Source organism: Theropithecus gelada, chromosome 8 (genome assembly GCF_003255815.1).
Source record: "Theropithecus gelada isolate Dixy chromosome 8, Tgel_1.0, whole genome shotgun sequence".
Lineage (NCBI taxonomy): Eukaryota > Metazoa > Chordata > Mammalia > Primates > Cercopithecidae > Theropithecus > Theropithecus gelada.
Genome location: NC_037676.1, coordinates 80,963,109 through 80,989,697, shown reverse-complemented (window position 1 = coordinate 80,989,697; position 26,589 = coordinate 80,963,109). Strand labels below are relative to the sequence as shown.

General features: G+C 32.9%; 2 protein-coding genes and 1 pseudogene across 7 annotated transcripts in view; 2 read left to right on the top strand and 1 right to left on the bottom strand.

Annotated features, from left to right (window-relative positions):
- Positions 1-11,133, top strand: part of IL7 (interleukin 7) — a 63,589-nt gene extending 52,456 nt beyond the window's left edge. The window contains exons 3-6 of one of the 4 annotated variants that reach the window (XM_025394819.1): positions 2,631-2,711; positions 5,309-5,440; positions 7,403-7,456; positions 10,075-11,133. In XM_025394819.1, the coding sequence (XP_025250604.1) occupies positions 2,631-2,711; positions 5,309-5,440; positions 7,403-7,456; positions 10,075-10,194 (387 nt within the window). In that variant the 3' untranslated portion in view covers positions 10,195-11,133. The remainder of the gene's footprint in view (positions 1-2,630; positions 2,712-5,308; positions 5,441-7,402; positions 7,457-10,074) is intronic. The other 3 variants (XM_025394821.1, XM_025394820.1, XM_025394822.1) reach the window with 3 other exon arrangements.
- A 778-nt stretch (positions 11,134-11,911) lies between these two features.
- Positions 11,912-20,245, top strand: LOC112630175 (annotated as a pseudogene).
- A 3,835-nt stretch (positions 20,246-24,080) lies between these two features.
- ZC2HC1A (zinc finger C2HC-type containing 1A) overlaps positions 24,081-26,589 on the bottom strand; it is a 53,658-nt gene continuing 51,149 nt past the window's right edge. For all 3 annotated transcript variants that reach the window (XM_025394816.1, XM_025394818.1, XM_025394817.1), the window contains one exon: positions 24,081-26,462. In XM_025394816.1, the coding sequence (XP_025250601.1) occupies positions 26,297-26,462 (166 nt within the window). In that variant the 3' untranslated portion in view covers positions 24,081-26,296. The remainder of the gene's footprint in view (positions 26,463-26,589) is intronic.

Genomic DNA, 26,589 nt, shown 5'->3' with positions numbered 1-26,589 from the left:
GAGCGAGGTGGCGGGCGCCTGTAGTTCCAGCTACTCGAGAGGCTGAGGAGAAGAATGGCGTAAACCCGGAAGGCGGAGCTTGCAGTGAGCTGAGATCCGGCCACTGCACTCTAGCCTGGGCAGCAGAGCGAGACTCCGTCTCAAAAAAATAAATAAATAAACAACTTCACCTAAAAAAAAGAACTTAGACAATGTCATGTTTTGTACTAGAAAATACTGCAGTTCAGTCTTATAATCCTGGCTTTTCTCTTTTGATTTTCCACATTCATAAAATATTTGAAGAAATTTGTTTATGTGCATCTTGACATATGTGATATATGATTTGTTTCTTTTTTTTATTCTGAGACAGAGTCTTGCTCTGTTGCCCAGGCTGGAGTGCAGTGGTGTGATCTCGGCTCACTGCAAGTTCCGCCTCCTGGGTTCAAGCAATTCTCCTGCTTCAGCCTCCCAAGTAGCTGAGATTACAGGCATGTGCCAACAAACCCAGCTAATTTTTTGTTTTGTTTTGTTTTGTTTTGTTTTGTTTTGTTTGTATTTTTAGTAGGGATGGGGTTTCACAGTGTTGGCCAGGCTGGTCTCAGACTACTGACCTCGCGAACTACCTGCCTTGGCCTCCCGAAGTGCTGGGATTACAAGCGTGAGCCACCGTGCCCAGCTGTGATTTCTTATTTGCATCTGGACATATGTGACATGTGAATAATAAACAATTATTGTGACTTTGGTCAAGTAATTCTATTCTTTGTTAAATCAAAAGATGGCCATTTAAGTTTCTTTCCAACACCATGTATCTGTAATTCTTCCTCTGAGCCATTCTTCTGACTGGGCATGAATGAAGAGTATTTTAGAAAGCAACAGTAATTGGCAGTCATATAGATCTATACCGGATGCATTAATAAAATGTACTAAGGTCGATGAATAACTGTGACCTCTATAGGAGTCAACTTTTTAAGGCTATAGTAACACATTTACATTCTGTATCAAGCATTAGGTAAAAAAAAATCAACTGGTATAACATTATCTTTCTGTGGATCTGCCAAAAATAAGTTTTATTAATAACCTAGAACAGCCACCTAACCAATATGGCTTTTTAAATATTCGTGTGTCATGCAATTTGCTAAAATGTTTCAAGAAATTGGCATTCATTATGTGACATATTGTCTCATATGATATTTTTGGTGAATTGGAAGATATCATATAGAGTAGCTGCACATATTTCAACTTCTTTTTTGAAGGATGACATGGTAAAAATTAAAACCTCTATGTTTTATCCAAGAAAAAAATATGCATGAGTTATTGTCCTTTGGGTAAGGGGAAGTCAACATGAAAATAACTTAATAGGCAAATATTAATTATCCACTACATTTTCAGGAATATGTACAATGGCAATGTGAAGATAGTTATTGAAAATGTATCTTTTACACTTGAGATGTATGTATTCAGACACTTCTTCTAGATAAAACTAATAGTATATACATTTTAAAATCAGGGTAAACCCAGACATCATCATGCTTTTCACAGGAGATAAGAGTAATGAACACTTTTCTGAGAGGCAGATGAGGATTCAAAGCCCATGACTAAATCCTGCCATTGCTCCACTTCTTACCCTGTTTCTCTGGAGACATTATGTAGGCTAAGATTGCTTTTAGTCCTAGAAGCTCTGATAGCATGGAATTGCTAGTTTGCTGGACAGATTTAGTCCAACCCGGTGCATACGAAAATCTGAAACCTTAGGAAGTTTTTCCTAATATCAACTAAATTATTGATTTAGGTAATCTCTACCTTCTTCTACTACATTCCTTATAAATGAAAAAAAAAAAAAAAAAAAAAAAACAGAGCACATACCAGTCTGCTTTCCCACTCCTATGTTTATAATACACACACATGCAATTACACCGTGTCTCAGGAAAATTCTACCTTAACCATCCCAGAAAATTGCATTGCTAAAAATGTTGTGAATAAATTTCAACCTTAATTCTCACTGTCAATTTCAAAGTACTGTCTAATGCAGATAGGTTTTATATTCCTTGCACATCCAATTAATTAGTTGACTGTTGAAAATACTATGTTGATTATAAGCCTGCAGTCTCAGCTCAACTGAAAAGAATGTAAAACATACAACTGAAATCTTCTTGGCTAGGAAGGAGTAAAGGTCTTAGGTATGTCATATATTTGTGATTCTTTCTCTTATGTGTTGAGCTTTGTATGGATCCCTTAATTCTAATATAAATTCCTTTTCTTGTTGTTTGTTGATGGGAGGAAATTTGACTGAATAACCTCTTAAATTCATCTCAACTTAATGACTTCATATTTTATAATACTTTGCCTATATAGCATAACTTTTAAAATAGATACTTTTATTTCCCTAGATGAGCCAGATTCTCTTAGTGAATTCTGGAATTCAATTATGGGATCTGGGAGGGGCTCTAAATATGGAAGAATTTTTGTATACACTTACTTATCCTTCAACTATAGGAAACTATTCCTCATGCTTAGTCAGCTGAGCCAGGCAAGTTATTTTCCTTAAAATGCACATATAAATACCAGATATTATAAGATTATTATTTTTATAATTATAAGATATTAGAAAAGTACTCAGTTTTAACCTCATTATTTTATGTTATTTATTACAGGACAGCATGAAAGAAATTGGTAGCAATTGCCTGAATAATGAATTTAACTTTTTTAAAAGACATCTATGTGATGATAATAAGGTAATGATAATTATTTGGAGTTTGTCATTCAAGCTTGATTTTATAGAAGCTTATATTTTTTGTGCCTCTGTTAGAGAATTATATGAATACTATTAATATTTGCAGTCTGACCACATAATTCCCATTGATTAGATCATACTATGGTCCAATTTTACAAATAGCCCTGTGTTTATTAGATAACAAGTTTTCTTTCTGTTTAATCATTCTATTTTTTTACCTTGAAAATACTAGAATTGTCAAATTCAAAGACACACCTATCTCTTATTTCTAAATTTCTTTGTTTTTTTTTTTTTTTTTTGGAGGCGGAGTCTCGCTCTGTTGCCAGACTGGAGTGTAGTGGGCAATCTCGGCTCACTGTAACCTCCGCCTCCTGGGTTCAAGCGATTCTCCTGCCTCAGTCTCTCGAGTAACTGGGTCTACAGGCATGCACCACCACACCCAGCTAATTTTGTATTTTTAGTGGAGACAGGGTTTCTTGATCTCCTGACCTAGTGATTAGCCTGCGTCGGCCTCCCAAAGCTCTGGGATTATAGGCGTGAGCCACCGTGCCTGGCCTCTAAAAGTTCTTTTTTTTTTTTTTTTTAATTTATTTATTATTATTATACTTTAAGTTGTAGGGTACATGTGCATAACGTGCAGGTTTGTTACATATGTATACTTGTGCCATGTTGGTCTACTGCACCCATCAACTCGTCATTTACATCAGGTATAACTCCCAATGCAATCCCTCCCCCCTCCCCCCTCCCCATGATAGGCCCCGGTGTGTGATGTTCCCCTTCCTGAGTCCAAGTGATCTCATTGTTCAGTTCCCACCTATGAGTGAGAACATGCGGTGTTTGGTTTTCTGTTCTTGTGATAGTTTGCTAAGAATGATGGTTTCCAGCTGCATCCATGTCCCTACAAAGGACGCAAACTCATCCTTTTTTATGGCTGCATAGTATTCCATGGTGTATATGTGCCACATTTTCTTAATCCAATCTGTCACTGATGGACATTTGGGTTGATTCCAAGTCTTTGCTATTGTGAATAGTGCTGCAATAAACATACGTGTGCATGTGTCTTTATAGCAGCATAATTTATAATCCTTTGGGTATATACCCAGTAATGGGATGGCTGGGTCATATGGTACATCTAGTTCTAGATCCTTGAGGAATCGCCATACTGTTTTCCATAATGGTTGAACTAGTTTACAATCCCACCAACAGTGTAAAAGTGTTCCTATTTCTCCACATCCTCTCCAGCACCTGTTGTTTCCTGACTTTTTAATGATCGCCATTCTAACTGGTGTGAGATGGTATCTCATTGTGGTTTTGATTTGCATTTCTCTGATGGCCAGTGATGATGAGCATTTTTTCATATGTCTGTTGGCTGTATGAATGTCTTCTTTTGAGAAATGTCTGTTCATATCCTTTGCCCACTTTTTGATGGGGTTGTTTGTTTTTGAACTCATCTCTGCAGCAAGAAGACCTAATAGACATCTATAGAACTCTCCACCCCAAATCAACAGAATATACATTCTTCTCAGCACCACATCGTACTTATTCTAAAAGTTCTTATACAGAAAAATACTTGTTAATGTGATTGCTTNTTGATTTGCATTTCTCTGATGGCCAGTGATGATGAGCATTTTTTCATATGTCTGTTGGCTGTATGAATGTCTTCTTTTGAGAAATGTCTGTTCATATCCTTTGCCCACTTTTTGATGGGGTTGTTTGTTTTTGAACTCATCTCTGCAGCAAGCAGACCTAATAGACATCTATAGAACTCTCCACCCCAAATCAACAGAATATACATTCTTCTCAGCACCACATCGTACTTACTCTAAAAGTTCTTATACAGAAAAATACTTGTTAATGTGATTGCTTGCACACATACAAATATAAGTCATTGGTATAATTTAGTCGGAAGCATCTTGAAAATTTTTCTGTCAGTATTTGCTTATCTCTAAATGATTACCACATCTAGTTGGTATAATATTACACTTGACAAAACCTAAAGAGTTTATGTCATTTCTCCTTACAGAAACGGGTGTGCTATTTCATAGTCTTTTAAAAACTCACAGTAGCTAAGTTAGCCTCATGGCATCTCAAAACCATAAATTCTTTTTAAAAAATATCTTAATTTAAATAACTGTAAAACTTACATTTTAGGTGACTACAGTCCTTTATTTTCTTATTATCAGCTATACATCCATAGCTCAAAAGATGCAAGAAATAATAAGAAAAAACCACACATACCTCTTATAATATATTGTTGCTTCCAGAAGCCTTCTCCTTCAGCTATCATGTTTAAAATTGAATAATCTTGTAATATATTCACATATAAGCGATAAGATCACATAAGCATAATAGAGAAAACAAACTTTAAAAGTCAAGATAATCATTAAACCAAGTTCCAAGAACTTCTTGCTGTCACCTAGGAGTCAAACAGTTTTAGTTCTGTTACTTGTTAGTCACATGATTAACTGGAATAGAAAGCTGGGGTGGAGGTGGGGCATTATCTACCAATATAGCTCAAGCTCTAGGCTCCTTAAGAAAGCTTATCATTTATTAATATTTTATTTGAACCATGGCCCTTTTGACTTTTTCTTATAATAGGAAGGTATGTTTTTATTCCGTGCTGCTCGCAAGTTGAGGCAATTTCTTAAAATGAATAGCACTGGTGATTTTGATCTCCACTTATTAAAAGTTTCAGAAGGCACAACAATACTGTTGAACTGCACCGGCAAGGTAAGCTAAGGACTATTTACTTTGAATGAAAATATTAACTACTCCTGTGCCAAGATACCACTATTCTCTGGTGATCATATCCATTATCATAGAATCCTAAGTGTTTATTATCATCTAAAGTTGAAGTATATTTACTCAATCCTAGAAGAGGAAAGGCTCGGTTTGGAAATACTTGTTTATATCTTGGCTAGAGTGAATTGTTTGTGAAAGGGGAGTAAAAAATAAATAAATAAATGCTTCATTGCCATAATAACTTCCAAGGATACTAGGGTGATATATTGGGTGGAGAATGGTAAATTTCTATATCTAAAACTCATTAATAGCTTTAATCCATATATGTACACATTTATAAGAACTCCTAGTGAATAAAACAGGAAATCAAATGTATTTAACAAATATCTTTTTATGCTTAAACTAGACATATATATATCCAACAATTTCCCCTTCTTTAAATAATTTTGATACAAATAGGGCTAATATTTTCCTACATTTCTACTAGTGGTTATGAACTAAAACAGCAAAACCAAATATGAAAGACATCATCTAGAGACTGGACAGCAGTTTCCTTATCTACGAAATGCAGAAAAACATAATATCTATATTGTAGGATTTGAAAGGATTAAATGGCATAACACATGTAAAGTGCTTAGTACTAAAAAGTTTTCAATATTTAATACAATGTTTTATTTTATTTGTATTATTTACCTCTTTATGGATTTTTACCAGCTGCCACACAAAATCAAAAGGTTATTTTATGGTTTTAAATGTTTTCTTAAATAACATTTTTATGACTTAAAAAATAATTTTGTTTTGTTTGAGCAGTAGTAGTTTCCCATGGAAGGTAAAATGGTAAGATTATCTTTGAACCCTATTGATGTGATAAAAATGTAGATTGTCTATTATATAACTTGGACAGCCTCATTTATCATTGCTTTATGTACTCGATGGAAGCCAGTCTCCTCTTAGTGTGCTGGATTTGCCAAGCTTATTTCCAAACCTGGGTCCTTACGTTTGTCCCCTACAGAGCATTTCTACCTTTTTTTTTTTTCTATAAATTGGATCTATTTTGTTCTATGCCTTCAAGGTTAAGCTCAAGATTCATGAAGACTTCCTACTCTAGTCTACCATTTCTTCATTCCTACTTATAGTTATTTCAAAGTACTGTCTAATGCAAATAGGTTGTATGTTGCTTGTACATCCAATTAATTAGTTGTGACTGTTGAAAATACTATGTTGATTACAAGCCTCCGCTCTTGGTTCAACTGAAAAAAGTGTAAAACAGACAACTGATATCACCTCTTGGTCTAGGAAGGGGTAAAGGTCTTAGGTATGTTATATATTTGTGATTCTTTCTCTTATGTGTTGAGCTTTGTATGGATCATCATGTTCCAAAATTAACTAACTGTAGAGAAAGAAAATATGCAAATAATTTAAAATTAAATTATTTTACAACATTGATTAACTTGATACAAGTTACCCTTTTCTTGAAATAACAAGGCAAGATGTTAAAGCAATCAGCTACACTGAATTTTCTTCATGAGCCAGGCATGCTACACGCTTTTTACTATTGTTTTATTTCATTTTGTTTCTGATAAGTGAAGCTTAATAAAATGTATGGCCAGGATTTAACAATTTATTGTTAACTTTATTTTTATATTGATTAAAATTCAAGTTTTATCTCTGCTAGTATACCCTACTATGTTAATTTTTCACAGTGCTAGGCATACCTACAAAATTATGGATTCTGGGTGTTCAGAAGATTGAACTCTCTTGCTTCTTCCTTTACCCTGACATTCCATTTCTAAATCATATTAGTGTTTTACTTTCTTAACAATCAGAAATTTAAAGTAGAGTCTCAAATAGATTAGATGAGCTGAAGGCAATATGAAAATTAGCAATTACAAACAATTGGAGGAGCAATGAAGAAATATTCAATATCATAAATGTGACTTTGTTTTTAAGGTTAAAGGAAGAAAACCAGCTGCCCTGGGTGAACCCCAACCAACAAAGAGTTTGGTGAGAATAATTGTATAATTTTCCTTATGGTTCATCAACTTTTCACTCAACTTAATTCCTAATTTTTCATCTTGAATTGTTTCCTTCTTATAGCTGGTTTTGAAATAATTTATCATAACATTGATAAAAGGAGAAGTGAGGTGCCCCTCAAAAATTCGAGTCCTTTAAATTGCATTTTTAAACCCACTATTTTAAAAGAGAAGCTGTTAGGGCAAATGCCAAAGCATGATTTTTTTTAGAAGCCGCAACATTAAAATATTGTAGCTAGTAGGTAAAAGAAATAAATAATTTATATAGGAGAAAATAAACTAGATGAAAAATACATGAAGAAAAAAAGCCATCCCTGTTAGTTTGTAAAGAAATAAAAATTAAACAATAAGGACTTATCTTATACCTCTTTTATTATTGTAGATTGTACAGTATAATATGTAATAGTATATAAACATATATTTATACATATACTACTAGATATTATTAGATAAATTATACAATAATATGGAAAATATTTATGAATGACTTAATAAGGCAGAATACTTAACTGGATCTGACTAAACTTTAAAATGATATAGATATTAATTAGGTTGAGGCATGGAAAAATGAGCACACCTGGTTCATAAAAGTGATGGATTCTTCTTTTACATTTCCATTATTTGACCAATAGCTATGTGGCAACATGGAAATTCCTTATTCTTTTCAGAAAAGCAAAGTGAGCCTGTATACTCAGATTTAGGAAACTATGGATTCCATGCAAAGTGGAACATCTGAAATTAATACAGGAGCTAAAAACAATATAAACACCCTGAAGGCTTTCAACTAAGATAATTTGGAAAGGAAATTTAGAAAAGAAAGGATGGGTGCGGTGGCTCACACCTGTAATCCCAGCACTTTGGGAGTCTGAGGTGGGCGAGTCACGAGGTGGAAAGATCAAGACCATCCTGGCCAACATGGCGAAACCCCGTCTCTACTAAAAATACAAAAGTTAGCTGGGCATAGTGCACGCATGTAGTCCCAGCTACTCAGGAGGCTGAGGCAGGAGAAACGCTTGAACCCAGGAGGCGGAGTTTGTAGTGAGCCAAGATCGTGCCGCTGCACTCTAGCCTGGGCAATAGAGTGGGACTCCATCTCAAAACAAAAACCAAAAAACAAAACAAAACAAAAAACAAAAAAAAGACAAGAAAAGAAAACAACTATTTTCCCAGGATGCAGTGGTAAAACCAAGATTCCCTGTTTTTTACTTTTTAGTGAATGCTTATTCTCAGTGTCCGAGGAAAAGTATGAAATTTTCACATCTATATATTTCAAATCTGCTTAGGCAAGTCAACTTCAACTTGTACTTAAAAAAATTGTCCAGGACCCCTTATTGAAAATAATATGAAAAGTTTGCCTTTATATTTCCCTTTGAGATCTGTTGTTTAATCTTTGAAATGTATTCTTTAAAAAGTATGTGCTAGTGTTACTAATACATGACAAAAAGAGATCTGAATTTGTGGCCAAATTAAATATAGGACAGAGGAGCTCAAGATTCAGTTATTATATTTACTTGACATATACGGTAGTAGCTTATTTATCTTCCTGCAGATCAGTTTTTGCATCTGTGAAATGAGTTCAAATCATCAAGTTCATAAGATGATTAAGCAAATAAAATGAAGTAAATTATGTAAAACACTGAGCACAATACATGACTAAGAGAATACCCAATAACCTGTTATCTAAATTATCTAGTTACCGAATAACTAGTTGTAATAACTAGTTATAATAGTTTTTATATTGTTTGCACATCCATTTACTTAGCAGTGATTGTTGAAAACACTATGTTGATTTTAACCCTCAAGTCTGGGCTCAACTGTAAAGAGTGTAAAAGAAACAACTGATATTACCTCCTGGTCTAGGAAGGAGTAAAAGTCACTAGTATGCTTTATATTTGTGATTAACTAGTAGTTGTCTAAGTGAAGAATTACTCTACCCTGCAGTATTCCCATTCTCACAGGTCAGAGAACTCAGAGAAATATAACTGAGTGTATACGGAGTTACTCCTTTATGTGTCTGTTCATGCCAAGTATCTCTTTCTTCCTAGAGGTTGTACACGTAGCCCTTTTTAAGATTCTTGTCAGGTGCTAAAACCTAGCTTATGAGGCAGGCATCTGACATATTCCGGTGAAGTTAATTGTTGGAGTAGACCTTAGGGTACAAGCTCCATCAGCTATATCCTTATTAATTATCTTTGGCAAAATAATCTGAGTATTTTCGATGTTGATTATTCTTCCCATTAAAAATACATTTTTCTACATTAAAGAAACTCAACTGAGTAATCTACAATTACCTTTCTCATGAAATTCTAAACAGTATATTATGTCCACTGTTAAACTGTGAAACTGGCGGTCAGCTGATATAGCTCTTTGGAGAATCCTAAATCTTTAATCACACCAACTTTGAATTTTCTATGTGTCATTTATCACAAGGGTAGTTAGAAACCATCATCTTTAAAATGTCACACAAAATTCTACCTTTTCATTACACCAGTTTTTCAGCATAAAGTAATATGATGAAAAATTGAGTATTTTAAAATATATATTTTTGTAAAAATGTGAAGTTTAAACTTTTAAAACTCTATTCTCTAGGAAGAAAATAAATCTTTAAAGGAACAGAAAAAACTGAATGACTCATGTTTCCTAAAGAGACTACTACAAAAGATAAAAACTTGTTGGAATAAAATTTTGATCGGCACTAAAGAACACTGAAAAATATGGAGTGGCAATATAGAAACATGAACTTTAGTTGCAGCCTCCAAGAATCTGTCTGCTTATGCAGTTTTTCAGAGTGGAATGCTTCCTAGAAGTTATTGAATGCACCATGGTCAAAACAGATTAGAGCAATTGAGAAATGCATACTGTATTACTAGAAGATGGATACAAACAATGGAAACTGAATGCTCCAGTCAACAAACTATTTCTTACATATGTGAACATATATCAATCAGTATAATTCTGTACTGATTTTTGTAAGACAATCCATGTAAGGTATCAGTTGCAATAATACTTTTTAAGCCTGTTTAAATATTTCCAGACATTATATCTATGAAGTATATAATGGTTTCAAAGATTCAAAATTGACATTGCTTTGCTGTCAAAATAATTTTATGGTTCACTATGAATCTATTATACTGTATTTAGAGTGAAAATTGTCATCTTCTGTGCTGGAGATATTTTAGGGTTAACAATGATATATGGATAATGCCCATGAGAATAAGAGAGTCATATACCTAAGTAAGCAACAGCATAATAAGGTCCAAGATACCTAAAAGAGATTTCAAGAGATTGAATTAATCATGAATGTGTAACACAGTACCTTCAATAAATGGTATAGCAAATGTTTTGACATGAAAAAAGGATAATTTCAAAGAATAAAATAAAATAAAAATAAATTCACCTAGTCTAAGGATGTTAAACCTTAGTAATGAGTTACTTTGTCATTTATATAGATTATAACTTATCTAAGTAACTTTGTAATTTGGGAGGTATATTTTTAAGATAATAATATATGTTTACCTTTTAATTAATGAAATATGTGTATTTAATTTTGACACTATATCTGTATATAAAATATTTTCATACAGTATTACAAATTGCTTACTTTGGATAACATTTCTCCTTTGATAATATAAATGAGCTATGTATTAACACTGCCAGATTCAGTTAATAAATCTCAACAGAATTTTTAAGATGAGATTTTTTTTAATTTTTATTATTATTATACTTTAAGTTCTAGGGTACATGTGCATAACGTGCAGGTTTGTTACATATGTATACTTGTGCCATGTTGGTGTGCTGCGATTTTTAATACTACACTGCTCTTTGATTTTCTGCTTTCATTGAATGTATGACCTTTAATAGCCTATTATCAACAATCAACATGAGACAGTACCTTCTATGTTAAATTTTAGTCTTTTAAAAGAAACCTGTTTGGAAATGTCTGCAGTCTTCATTCACTGATAAAGGGAAATGGAAATACTATTCTAAGCAGGCCAAACTCCACAAATAGCTGTCAGTTTGCATTGCACTGAACTCACATCCTTCACGCTCTTTCTCAGCCTCATCACCATCTAGTTACGTGCTGATGGGCTTTATTTGATCTACAGAGGATGCTCTGGTGACACCCTCAGTGTGTGTTGGTAACACCTTCCTGCCTTCTCTCACTTTCCCTGACCCATATGACATTTCACCTTCACTGGTGCAAAAGCTGTATAGAATTGTATACACTTCCGTACAATTTACTGAACTGCCTCATTAACAGGACTTTGAGTCAAGTATTTTTTTCTGTTTGGTTATCACTGTTAACTCCAGAAAGATGAGTTGACTAACTCTTTTTAGAAGCAAATGACTCTTCACCAAGCTTTCTTTCTTCAGATGGACTTTTCTAAGTAGGCTATGCTCCCTCCATCATAAAACATGGTCAACCATGTGGTGTATCTCTACCCTGATTACTGGAGCTATTGGTAAACCATTAGTTAGACAAATGAGGAAATTTACATTTCTAAAGGTAAACTCTTCAAACTATCCTTGAAAATGTTTCCTTCAAGGCTATCTATAATGTTCCCTAACAGTGTTAAAAAAATATATTCTCCCTGAGATTGTGGCAAAATAAGGGTCAATGTTTTTTAAATGCTTGTTTAAAAACATTATTAAAATTTTCTTCCTTGGTTTCTGTCACTTGTTATAGATTTGAATTTTTGAGAAAATTGGACTCAAACAGTGTATTCAGCTTGTACTGTGTGCCAAACGTTTGGAAAAATTACCCATACACTTATAGCTGCATTTCCTTTCTTTGTTTCCTATCCACTAGCAAGATAGGTTGGCTAATAATGATTTGGGAGAGTATAAGTATATCTACTCCAAAATTAGAGACTTATCTCAATAAATATTTTCTTTTAAATATATATGTAGATGTTTTAAGTCAGAATTTTCTAAAGTTTGTCCCAAGAAATGCTAATCCTTGTCATTGCTACAAAAAGAAAAAAAAATAAGGAGGGAAGATACTTATTTTTTATGTGAGTTAAATTTTCTCTTGGAGGTTCACAATTGATGTAAGTATATTAAAGGCTCTGAAAACTCATTCATGTAGCTGTAAAAAAAAATTAATAGTGATATAGCATTTCTAAAACTTATTTGATTATATAACATATTTTTACATTAAAAAACCCTAATCTAAGACAAGGTTAATATAATTCATAGAATTAAAGCTAATATAACAGCAAGGAGAATCCTGCTTTATACAAAGGGTTTTGGTTAAAAGTATTTTAAAACAGGGTTTCATGTAATATGCTGAAGGAAATACTCTTTTCAGGATTAAGATAATTTTCTTAAAATTGATCCATGGGAAACCTGAACTAGAAAAGTTTATTTGCTTTAGGCCATACTTTCACTGACAGTCAACTTAAGAAGGACATTTTGTCAACCCTACCATGCCATATAAATATTTCTCGAGAAACACGTACCTTGTATTGTAGGTCAGATAATCTTTATGGTGTTCTGTACGTGCAATCTTCATTCATCATGTTCTTACTGCTTAGAATGATGTTGCGAATTCTACGCCAGTCTTGCTTAAGGTCCAAGTGGCATCTCAATTCCTTTTCCTCAATTGCTATGACTTCCATGATAATTCTAGATAATATTAATATATGTTCCCTTAGTTGTTCATAGCACTTAAGCCTGCATCATTCATTATTGTTTGACCAGATTCATCTTAGTACTTTATCTTAAATACAATTTAAATAATCTGTTCATTTGAAATGTTTTATCTACCCTAAAATAATTATGATCTTTGTCTTCCCTTCAGTTCCTAAGGGGAAAAGCTAGACATACGATAGTTAGCAAGTCTACGGGAACTGCATTGTGCCATTCTGTTATTAATACCCATTTAAATCGTCAAGAAAACACATTTCTACAATAAAATATAATTTACTTAAAGATGGGTATGATAGGACCACAAAACATAACTAATTTAGGACAATATGGCCCAACAACTTTATGTACTCAAAAGCACCATGCATTCTGGGTGCATTCAGGATTATATGGCAGAATTTTCCTTGATTTCTAAATTTCATTTGTTGCGAAACATCTTTTAGCTTTCATTCTGACCAAATAATAGAATCTATGGAAATATCATAGGACAAGACAATGAAATAAGTAAGTGTATTGATAATTACAAATTCTAAAAGTTTTTTATGTCTAAATATAAAAATACTTGCAGTCATAGACCCATAAGGTTAATATTTAAGAAAGGTGCTAAATCATCATTTTGTCTTGGGAATAATCTGGGGTTTGCTTTGCATCCTTCACATAAAAAGTGGTAAGAATGAAGTGCATTTTTCTATATAAGGCAGCAATTTTCTAAATGGGGGAGAGGTCATTGTTACTTCAGCTACTGTTCTAAAAGTGAGCTAATTTCATATTCATATTTTACATGAAGAAAATTAAGGTAAGTGGCAACATTAAAATTTAGTTGTTTATTGTTGATTACTGATTTATTCTTTTTCTTCAATCTAAGTGTCGCATTCTTTCTGAAGCCATCCCAGGCAAAACTGATCATTCCTTCATGTGTGCCTCCACTGCTCAGCTCAACAAGTAACTCTTAATAACCTACCACCTGTTACCTCTGGGAGGGGGACATATGTTTGCCAATTTCTATCTTCAAGGCTTATAACAAATTTTCTTATATTTCTGATTCAAATGAGAACTTTAACCTAAAAATTTAATTGGAAAGAAAACCTTATAACATATTCTGCAAACGGTCCAAATACTATCACAAATGGAAGGAGTTCAGCTTGAAGAGCATCCAATCAAGTAGGTAAAAGTCTTCTAGTAGAACCAGCATGATCTTCCAGAAAATTACAAAGTAACCATTATCTGCCCCATCATCTCCTTCTTGCCTGGCATCCCCAGAGCTAAAGAAAGGGAAGAAAAATAATGGATTTGTTTTTGTTTTTGTTTTTGTTTTGCCATGAAAAATCTTACTGTAAAGACTAATGCATCTTGCTGCTTAAGAGAAAGGTGTTACTTTCACTCGGGGTAAATTAAATACTAGGATTGAGACTAATCTGTTCACAGCCAAATAGGGGTTTACTGAAGCTGCAACGTTTGAATAAAGACCACTTACTGGGAAGATGCAACAAAAAACATATAATTCATTCACTCAACAAATAGCATCCATCTCTGGTGTGCCAGTTCTGGCCCTGGAGGTACAACAAAGTCCCTGCCTTCATGGAGCATACACCTTAGAAAAGGAAAAACAGTCAGAAAAAAGTTCCATGGGGAGAACATCAGAAAGATTGGTGGAGAAAGGTAGTATTTTAGGTTAGATGAAACAGGAAAGCTTCTTCAAAGAGGAGACATTTGAAAATATTTTATTGGTCTCAAATTTTTAACATATAATACATGACTGGCAATATTTACACATTTAATAAATTTAATTGAAGAATCAAAGTGATTTTGCAAGACATCAAAGCAGAATACATCTGCTACAGTACATGATGCCTTCACAGAAATAAATTAGGAAATTATTAAATGTTAGACTTTGAAGTATCGTCTATTGCCCTGAAGAGTTGCAAAGGGAGTACAAAGCATTCCCATATACCCTTTACCAAGTTTCTGCTCCTCTAAAAAGGGATACTTACATAACCATGGTATATTTATCCAGACTAGAAAGTGGCATGTGTGTGTGTGTGTGACAGTGACTGTGCTGTGCATTGTGGGATATTCTGTGGCATCCCTGGTCTGCACCCACTAGATGCCAGTGAACTCCTCCCCCAAGTACTGACAGTCAAAAATGTCTCTATACATTTTCTCTGGGAGACAAAAGTTACTCCCACTTGAAAGCATTGCTCTAGAAGTTGTAGTTTTATGTTTTACATTTAGGTTCATGACTTATTTTTGTACGAGACTTAAAATGTGTATCAAGTTTCATTTTATGCATATGGACATCCAATTGTATCATCACCATTTGTTGAAAAGACTACTTTCTCAAATGAATTGTCTTTGCACTATTGTAAATTTTGGTAGACTATATTTATGTGTGCATATTTATGGATGCTCTGCTCTGTTCTGATGATCTATGTATCCTTTCTCCAATACCATAGTTTTGATTACTATGGCTTTATAACATTTCTAGAAATTAGGTCATTTGAGTCCTCCAGTTTTTATTTTTCAAAGTTGTTTTGGCTATTCTAGTTGCTTTGCCTTTCTATATACATTTTAGAATCAGTCTATTAAATCAGTAAAAAAAAAAAAAAAAAAAAAAGCTTGTTGGAATATCAGCAGAGATTGCATGGAGACTATAGATTAAATTGGGGGAGAAATGGCATTTGTACTCTGTTATTCCTTGGGATTAAGGAACATGGTATATTTCTCTATTTAGTTTTTCTTTGAATTCTTTCCTTAGTGTTTTATAGTTTTCAGCATACATATTCTACACCTATTTTGTTAGATATACGCATGACTATTTATTTGGGTTTGTATGCACATGTCTGCTTTTACAAACTGTATTGTAATATTCAAATTCAGAATTCATAGCTGATATATAATAGTGACTCACTTTTGTATATTGTTCTTATATCCTATGGATACAGTATTATTAAACTCACTTATTAGTTCTAGTTGTTTATGGAGTGATATTTTCTACAAAGACAGTAATGACATCTGCAAAATAGAAATCTTGCCTCTGTGAAAACAGAACTTTATGAAATCTCACTTTTAAAATTCTTAATTTATCTTCTGCATATCCCCCCAGCCAAGATTTTGTCAACTTACTTTCTGATGTTTGTATTATAAAAATAATAGATATATTGAATTTGCCTTTTAAAATTACCCATTGCCCCCTCATCAGAAGATTTGGATACATATTGCTCAGGGGTTTGTCACTCTACTGCTATTAAGAAATTCAGCACTAAATTATTAGTCATAAAGATTTATGATACATTTCTACATTTCCACTTCAAGCAAATTTCAAATTTTCTAGTTTGACTCTTAAAATGTAAACAAATACTTTTTATTGAAATATGTTAATCATTCCTTGGAATGTTGACATGACCTGAAAAGGATTCTGCACTATTATTTTTCTTTTAATTTTATTAATATTCTGCACATGCATTCTAAGTGGCCATGTTCTTTAATCATGTGAACTCATTCCTCTGTCCCAACTAAAGGGAAGAGAGAATAAGGCAACTCCCCTAAGTGCAACTAATTAACACGCTGGCTAATAACCCATTACATATGTCATGCAGCTTGAAAAGATGTGGTGATTTACATGCTCTATGCCAGGAATTACAACCACATTCACATGAATTTGCTCCAAATCACAATGAAAAGGAGAAGAAGTTGCAAGGTTTAATTAAGTTGGGCGCTGGCAAGCTGAAAGAAAAGGAAAGCAAAAAAGATACACCACAGTGAAGAAGGCAACAGAGAATGGACAGATGAACTAAGAGAGGCATAGAGGTCCACAGATATACCAGTCCTTGGAGCTTTCTCAGGACCTAATGGTCTCAGGACCTTTCTCAGGACCAGTTCTTATCCATATGCACCTTCTGTCAAACTCTTTTTCTCAAGGTAACTAAAAGGATCTCTGTCCCTTGTATATGAAAGTTCTATTGAGATTATTTTACATTGATGAATGAGGAAATGACAATGAAAAGTAAATTTATGAACATTAGATACTATAATAAGAAACCAGAATTGATGACTAATCTTTGCATCCTAAGCAAGACAAAGTAGTTAAGTCAATAACAAATAGGGCTTTATTTCTAATGAGTGGGACTAAGGATGAGAGATTAGAGGACAGGAGGGCACTATTACGGAAATTGATCATTTTGTTTTACACTCAGGTGAGGGAGGAAAGTCTCAGTTTGCTTCAACTCTACAATATACCATGTAATACTTTTCTTAAAACTGAGTGCTAAGAATACTTAATTTGATCAATACCACTTTAGGGAGGAATGGGAGACAATTATTTTCTCTTGATTTTATATCTCACTAATTTAGGGGCTAAAAAGTATATTCAGGTTATATGTTTAAGCCAGATCAGGTCACTCTCCTATTCCCATCTTACTCTGAGTAAGCCAAAGTCATACGAATGGCCTCTAAAGCATACATAATCCGGCTGGCTAGTTACATGACTAATTTTCTCCTCTTTTGCACGCACATACCATTCCAGAGGCACTGGGCTCCCACCACAGAGCCTGTGCTCTTATTTAACCCTTTTCATGAAATACTCTTTCCTCTCTTGTACATTTGCACATATCAATCATATTGAATACCCTAACAAAGCACTAAATGTTAAAGGAAAATAATTCAAGAAACAAGTATAGCAAACAAAAAAAGATACACAATAATGGCTCACCCCTCTTTCAGGTCTGTGCTCAAATATCACTTTTTCAATGAAATCATCCCTGAATACCCTATCTAAAATTGTAACCCTCTTCCACCCTCTCTCATATTTCCCTTCTAACCCCCCTTCCCATGCTTTTTCTCCATGGTATTGTCAGAATTTAATATGAAGTATATTCACTTGCTTGACATATTTATTTTCAATCTTCATATATTAGAATGTGAATTCAAAAAACAGAGATTTTTGACTGCATTATTCACTGCACCTAAAATAGTGCCAAGTGGGAATTAAATAAAATAAATATTTGATCAACATCTAACATGCACATATATCTAACATTATGTAATAAATAATTCATAACATTTACTGAGGCCTATTAAATGTCACAGATTGTGGCAAAGATTTTATACATGTTACTGATAATCCTCAAATTCATCCTGCAAGATGCATGTAATTATACTCAAAGCACACTTCTTAAATTCAGTTTGTGGTTATCTAACACTATGATTGGGTTAAGGAAGCTGTCTTGTTTCAGTATATTGAATATTCTTTCCAGTAAAATATGGTTTTAACATATCCCCCATTACTACAGCCACTGTAAAAGGAAAGTACAAGTTATACCAAATTTGGTTGTTGAAGAGTTTTTAAGTGCAAACAGCAGATCCCAGTCTAGTCAGTTTAAGCAAAAAATAATAATAATAACTAAAAGCTACTGGGAAATGCACAGAATCTCTGGGAGAGCCAGATAGTCAAGTTTGGAGGCTGTTCAGGCAGAAACAATGCCCAAGTTATAATCACAAACTTGGCACTCTTTCTGGCTGAACAGCCTCCAAACTTGGAGGGGAGGGCAGTCAGTTAAAACGTTACCATGGGGAACAGGCCACATGTTGCAATAAGGGTGTCACTTCTTGATGCTCTGCCACAGTTACCTTAGAAGCTCAGTGTCTCTCCATTAAACTCCACCATCTTCACTAGGAAATGGAGGCTGCAGTGACCATTTCATATTACTTGTTTCAGAATCCAAGCCTGTTCAGTAGTTCCCAAGTCACATGAATACTCCCTCACTGTAAGAAAGTATAGAAAACTATAAAATCTAGATATAATTTTGATGCAGTGAGATTTTCACCTTGGAAAATTTGCCAAACATAGGATTTTCAAAAGGTGCTAGCCATAATGATGACAAATGCCCATTACAGATAAAAACATAATTTAGATTTGAAATAATCACAAATCAAAATAATTTTTCACTAGTAGACATGAGTTGGGCAGTGTTTTATATTGTCCAATGTTTTCTACTTAAATTATGGTACCTGAGCCAATAAGTGGTAAGACCTCTTCCTCCTCGAAAATAGCTTTCTGATAATGACATCAGTGAGAAACAGTCTTTCTCCTGATATGAGAGGGAGAAACATGACAGTGTTTACTAAAAGGGAAGGGCATGAGAATAAACTGCCTCAGAGAGGGTATAAAGCTGCTCTAGCATACCAGTTGCTTATTCAAATGCATTTTGATTTCACTGATAGTAAGACATATGGAAAAACCTATTTTTGAATTTTCAAATTAATAGTTAATTGAATAGTATGTTTCCAAAGTGAATCACAGTTAAGGAATTAACGTTTAAAATAAAATTTAAAGTTCCTGATGTTTCTTGAAGAGTTTATATGAGTTTTCCCTCTAAGAATTATACATTTGAGAAGAGAAGTAAAATATATATATTTTTAAAACTTTCTAGTTCTTAAAATGTTCCCCTTGACAATAATTAGAAGAAAAATAATAAAACTTTTTTTTAAATTAAGCTTTAAATAGGCAAATGTATGAAAACAGATCTAAATATTTCATACATATGTAGATATACAGAAATGTAAATATATATTCACCCCAGCTCAACAATAGCATGGCAAAACACCTCTTAAATATTTAGATCAACTGTTTTTATTCTATGCTCTACATAGTAAAACTTTACTTATATTACCTGGACTCTTAAAATCATAGGTGATAAAAAGAGAAAGAAAAAAATAACCTGTTTTAAAATGTTCTCTTGCTGGTCGGATTCTGAGCTCTCCTAGCTCTTCCCCGTGGCCGACCTTGAGGAGTTATGGGTTTCTTCACCAGCCCCCAGAACCTCCCTTTTCTCCCTCATCTTCAGACGCCTTTCAGCATCTTCCCCACATGTCCAGTGAGTTTGGGCTGGCCAGGTCTGAGCACAAGCAACGGCCGAATGGTAGACCTGCTAGAGAAAGTGGAGATGCAGATCAGAGATGCAGTATTTTCATTAACCAATTTCTTGAGGTCACATCTACAGTATCAGCTCAAGTGGAAGAACTTGTCTTCAAATGTACAGAAAATGCATGTTTCCTTAAAACCTGGTGGGACCTCTTGAAAGAAGGCTATGATTCTTTGAAACCTGATGACTGATTTGGCATGCTTAGTTATTAATGATTGTGTCATAACTCATACTTCCTCATATATGATATTTGCATATGTACTACATGTATAGAATGATCTCTTTCCAGCAGTTCTGTATATACTCAATAATAATTTTTTTTCTTGGTTTTCTTGCCTTTTGTGAAAGCAGAAGGCTGATGCTATTTTTATTGCTGACCAGTACTTGTTTACCCATTAGTATTTTCTGCCCTCTAAACTTTTTTATAATCCTTTATGAAAGTTAATTTCATCAGTAGATAGTTAATAGTGCCAAAGTGCTACCAGTGGCAAACTAGGTAGATTGTTATTTGTTTTCAACAAGATGCCAAGCATGTCAGAGTTTGAAGTTGAGCTTCAACTTAAGTACAAAGGGAGGTAATTTTAAGGTTGCCGGTGAAAGATCCAGTTCCATTAGGTTTAGTTCTCCAGAGCTAATGATTGTTTCTGATTTATTTCTATATCTCTAGCACCTAAAACAGTGTCGCACAATAGTCACTAAATGTTTATTGAATAAAAGAGTGGACAAACATAATTAAAAGCTATTTTTCTTCCTATATATAGCATGAAGATTGTAATTGCTTCTCTAGAAAATGTATGAATCCAAACTTTACTAACTTGAGGAAAAACATTCTCTTTATAGAGATTTGAATTTTGTTGACAGCTTTCATATATATATATATATTTGGAATTCTATATTTTTATAGAAGTCTTTCCTTTGGAAAATGAAAGACTATCTAGAAAGAATGCATACATTCCTCCCTATTTTTATGGTTACTACTTTTACAGTTCTTTTTTTTGGAGTTAGTATTTTTATATGTTTGATTGCTATCTTTAAAGTACCTTATCAAATTTATGGCTCTGTGCTGTTACCTTTTGAGCTTTGCAAACTGTTCACATAATAATTATAAAGTTACTTTGTTTCCAATGCATCAAACGTAAATGATGTGATTGTTTTTCTATTATTTGACCTTAATGACAATGCTCTATTTTGCTTGTCTTGTACTTATATTGCTTTTGGTGTTTTGTATTATGTGTCAAGGATAAGCTAATTAATTCTCTACCATATATAACTTCTGAACATATATGGCATCTTAATTCTTTGTAGATATGGAGATATTACAGAACCATATTCTAAAGTCCCACAATGGGGCTATGAAAGGGGACAGATGGATGGGCAAAGACTAGTTTTGTGTATCATATTAGATCATAGTTCTTGATTAGTTTTTTTAGTTAAAGATCACACATAGGGTGTGATTTCTATACCAGAGACATGCTTATTTCAGTATTAGAAAAATATTTTTCTTACACATCCTGAAAATTGAAATTTTTAAAATGTGCAAAATGCTTACTGAAAGCAAAAAATAAAAGTTTAAAAATTAAAAAAATAGAATGTCCTCTTGAATTACATTAGGAACAATAATTTCATTAAAATTATACCTATAATTGATACACCATTTTCAGCAATACAGTTATTATAAAAACAAACTAGCTTAACTAGATCACAAGACATTTGTGAACATTAGAAAACAATGTAAAAAGGTGGCAGTTTCAGATTAAATATTGGCAGATGAACATGATTAACTTTGAAAAACAGTAACCTATTTGCTTTTTAAAAATTAGCAATAAAACAAACTTGTTATGCCATTAAAGTTATTTAAAATTGCTATAATGGCCAATTTCTTCAACTTTACCACTATACAGTACTATTTATCATATTTTGCATAAATATTTTCCTATATTCAGATTATTTCTCTAAGTGTGTCTTAGAAATAAAATTACTAGGTTATGAAGCACAAATGTTTTAAAGGCTTTTAACGTAAATTTAGTTGACCTTTTCAAAAATTATCATCAATTTATATTTCCACTATCACATAACGGCATTCATCTTAACGCCTCAGGTTTTCAGTTTTATGATAATTTAAGATTGCTTATTTGATGAGTAAAAACCAGCATTTCACCGTTAACTGTACTTGACAGTACTCAGCACTACTGGCTGTCTCCTATCCCCAGCCTCACTGTTGCAAATTTAAAGTAGGTACAGAAGTAGAGGTATTTGGGCAGAGAAAGAAAGAGAGGAAAAAGTGAGGTAAGACTGAACAGCTGGAATTATCAGTAACTTTTACTCAACATCTCTTTTCCTCAGTCCTCAGGACTACAGAAGCAATTCACATTTTACAGATCAAACGGACCACGTACACGTTCTTTCCACTGCAAACTGTCCTTTCTCCACTAGAAGGTAAAATAGTTCTTGTTCATACTCTGGTTTCCTCCCAAGCATTGGCACAAGGAAGAAAAGAAAAATGGGACATGGTCAGCTGTATAATTTATGGTTCTAAGAAGCTCCCTCTTTAATATTTCTGCCGCACTTTGTTGGTACCTTCATGATAAACAAAAGTTCCGTTAAAATAAATCACTTATTTTTGTCCCACGTTGTAATTGTCTGTTTAGGTATCGGTTTCTCCAAATGAATTGTATCAACTTGAGGGCAGACACTTAATCACATCTTATTCTCTCGATCCCCATCATTGCATAACCAGAAAGAGCACATAAAAGCATTATTCAATGGTAAGTACAAAGCGTTAGCTTTGTGCACCTTACAGTAGTTGGTCTAACCACTTATTAGCTTCCTACTTAAATAGATCATACCCTCATGTGTTAGATAATGTTAAATTAGATCAGAGGATTGGGGAAAAAAGATCCTTATCTTAAATGAGACTATAACCTACTAAACTGTGGTAGAACTAAGATGAAATATTAAAGTAATATTTCAAGGAGTATTTACTAACCCATGTAATGTCCGTAAGTGATATGCTTGAGACGCATAATTTTGCTAACAAAATATCGTGAATTGTAATTATTAAATATCTCTAACAATTACTGCAATCCTTGTGCCCCAGTAGAGCTGGGCAAAATTTCTAAGACATAAACACATTATTAAAATCACAACAAAACAAATAAAACTACCCTTATAAATCTCTGTAATTTCGTGTTGTCAAAAAATCATATGTATATTGCTGAGAAGCCTTTAAAAATAATAGGCCAGTAATATTATGAAATAATTATCCAAATGCACCCTCTAGTGGCTAAAAAGCAATTCACATACAGGCTAAGTAAAACTGTGTTTAAAATAAGGAGCATTGAGTAACATTTAACTGAAATTTTTCTAAATGAAAATAAAAATTATTGTGGCTTTAATTTCTCCACAGTTCTATTTAATAAAACAGTCATTTGAAAAAAATAAACCTATCTCAATACTAAAAAATACTTACCATGTAAAATACATACACATTCAATTAAAATAAATACCCAAGCATTGTGATGATTCTTTGTTATCTGTGTGTTCTAATATTTTTTCATCTCCAGAGTTTCTACTCATGGTTAAGTGTTCACCTTTAACCTAAGGAAAAAATTAAACACGTCTAATCTGAAATTTTCACTAAATTCCTTTTTAATTTTCAATATGATGGTCTAAAATACTAAATATTCATCACAGATAACTTTTGCCATTAAACTGTATAGTTCTTAACTAGAAACGTCGATGTTTCCTATTAACCTTGACATCACAAACGTTTGTGACTGTTAAATATATTGTCTATGAAAATAATGCCTTAAAATACTTGTAACAAAAACATTTCTAATACTTTGATGTCAGAAAACACTTCAATAAAATGGTAACACATTTTAAAAAGCTGATGGCATAAGAATACAGCCAATGAAGAGCTTTTTATTTGTAAAAATCTGTATTTTTGATTTCAAATATTTATATTTTGTTGGGTTCCTATCTTTCTATGTATGACTAAAAGACATCAGTGAATACGAACTAGCATTTTTATGCTTCATGTCTTTATTGAATAGGTTTAAATATGAAGACATTATTGGTGAGAAAACAAAAAAAACAAACATATAGTGGACAAGAAATAAGTCACCACAATCATCTTACTTTTTCAACCTAACACATTTCAGAATACACAAGCAATTTTTACACTTTTAATCTTACAATCATCTTTTATTCTACCATAGTGTCAAATACTTGTGAAAATAAATAAAAATAAAATACATGATGCACAGGAAGTTTTTTTTTAAACTGAACTATTGCACAAATCAATGTGAGAATATGCAAGTAATGTAAAAATGCATTTAAATATATTGTCACAACATATTTCATAAGTCATAAATCTATTTCACCTACTGTTTATAATCTCTGGGCTCTGGAACTAGATGATTTCTTACTAACTCACCTCCATATGGTACATTATAACATTTATTTACTACTGTAAAATTCAGTGAGAAACAAATGTGTGCCAAGCATCTAACCTTTCTTTGAACAGACAAAACATTGTGGTTTTAAAAAAATACTTAAAAAAAAAGTTGTAAGTTCTTCGTACGATTTGTAACACAAGTGATTTAAATGGAAATGTAATATGTGCATTCGTCTTCTAAATTCATTACAGCTTATTTTAGTTGATGGACTATTTGTTTGTTTTGACCAATATGACTGAATAAAGATAACTGAGGGAAAAAAAAATAACTAATCAGGAAAGAAACTGTAAGTAAAATGACAATTCCTATTAAGTTTATAACTCCTGCCCAAACTAAACAAAGCTAATAAGTTTTAGAGAAATTATAAGCCAGAAATCTTTACATTGTGTCTTATAGTTGATCAGAATCATAAACAAAAAGCTAGGAATTATATAAAAAAATTGCTTGTACCTTTACAGTAAGATCAAAGCTCTCTTAGGTTTGATTGAATAGAAATTACTACAGAATTACTGCCATCAAGGAAATTTACTACTAACTACTATGCTATACTGAAAGTGACAATGGTTAAGAGCTGTGTCGTGATCAGGTTAAAGAGAAAAAATAATTAAATTTGTGTGTATGTTTAATTAGATGTCAGTTATGCATTAAAACAATACATTTTCAGTGGGTCCTTATTGTGACGTGAATGGTGTTTCAACATTAAACGCTAAAGATGAAAATATGAGTAGGAAAATTAGATATTCTCTTAACCTACTCATATCTACATTTACTTTCAAGAAAAAAAAAATTTCATATATTTTTTATCTGCATGCTCTGCACTAATGATTAGGTTACCATAACTATTATGATTAGGTGAGGTTATTTGTTTTAAGATGCATTAGCATAATTTATTCTAAATTCAGATACAATTACATGTTTTTAAACGTGAGATTTTGCAGGGAATTCAGTGCCTTCTATATTAAATAATTCATTTTCAAATACAGCAAAAAATGAACTAGCAAATTAAAACTATCTTCATGGGTTATGGAAAAGGAAGAAAAAAGTGAAATCTAGAAACAATTGGAAGTAAAAAAATATGTTCAACGCATACATACAGAAGTAAAAAAAATCTGTTATAAATAGAATAAGATAGATTCGTATTTTTAGTCCTGTGTTTTTGAAAAGGAAATTGCATAATTACATTTTTACAAAACAAGTAGGATGTTTAAATTACATAATAGAGGATTTTTTTTCTCTTAGTTTTTAAGATTTATAAAATAATTTGTTGACATGCTCTACAGGAGTGACCTTACACACCTAATGGTAACTAAAACCGTTCTCTTCAATTACAAAATTCTCAGCATCTATCCTACTATGATACTATCTGAAGATAGGCACCAATAATACAAATGTTTACTCAAATTTTTTGCTGAAAGTTATAATTATCCTAAAGCCTGAAGGGCTAAGCACTAGAGTATGAGAGTTTGTGGAAATGTACTTAATGTGCTTTAACAACAGAAAAGTAACACCTAAATTAATTGTTCCATTTGAAATTATTTTCTGACAGATAAGTATTTCCTTGAATGACACAGTCTGGGGTATCAGATATTTATTATATACAGTATATATACACATATAAACACACACACATTATATAGCCAAAAGATGATGCTCCAAAATTACTGGAAATAGTATTTTGAGTATTTTTAGCACAAAGTAACTAAAGGATGTGCTCTAGCTGTCCAAGCAGCAATCATCATAAACTCTGAACTTGGCTTTTTTTTTTTTTTTTTGAGATTCTATTCATAGAATCATTCTTCGAATGCCACATTCACAGCAAAACTTCGCCCATTCTACAGGGTATTTAGTCCCACATTCATGGCAGAATTTTGGTAAGTTTCCAGGTGAATTTCCTTCAATGCCTTTAATATTTCCACCATTAACGGAAGATGCACAGTCTCCATCTGGCCTAAAAAAGTAATGAAAAAATGAAAAGATAAAGATCATATCAGTAGTTTTCAACCCATAACCCTGGATAAACAGGGCATAAATATAACAATTATCCTGCTTAATCTCATTTTTAATATTCCTCTAGT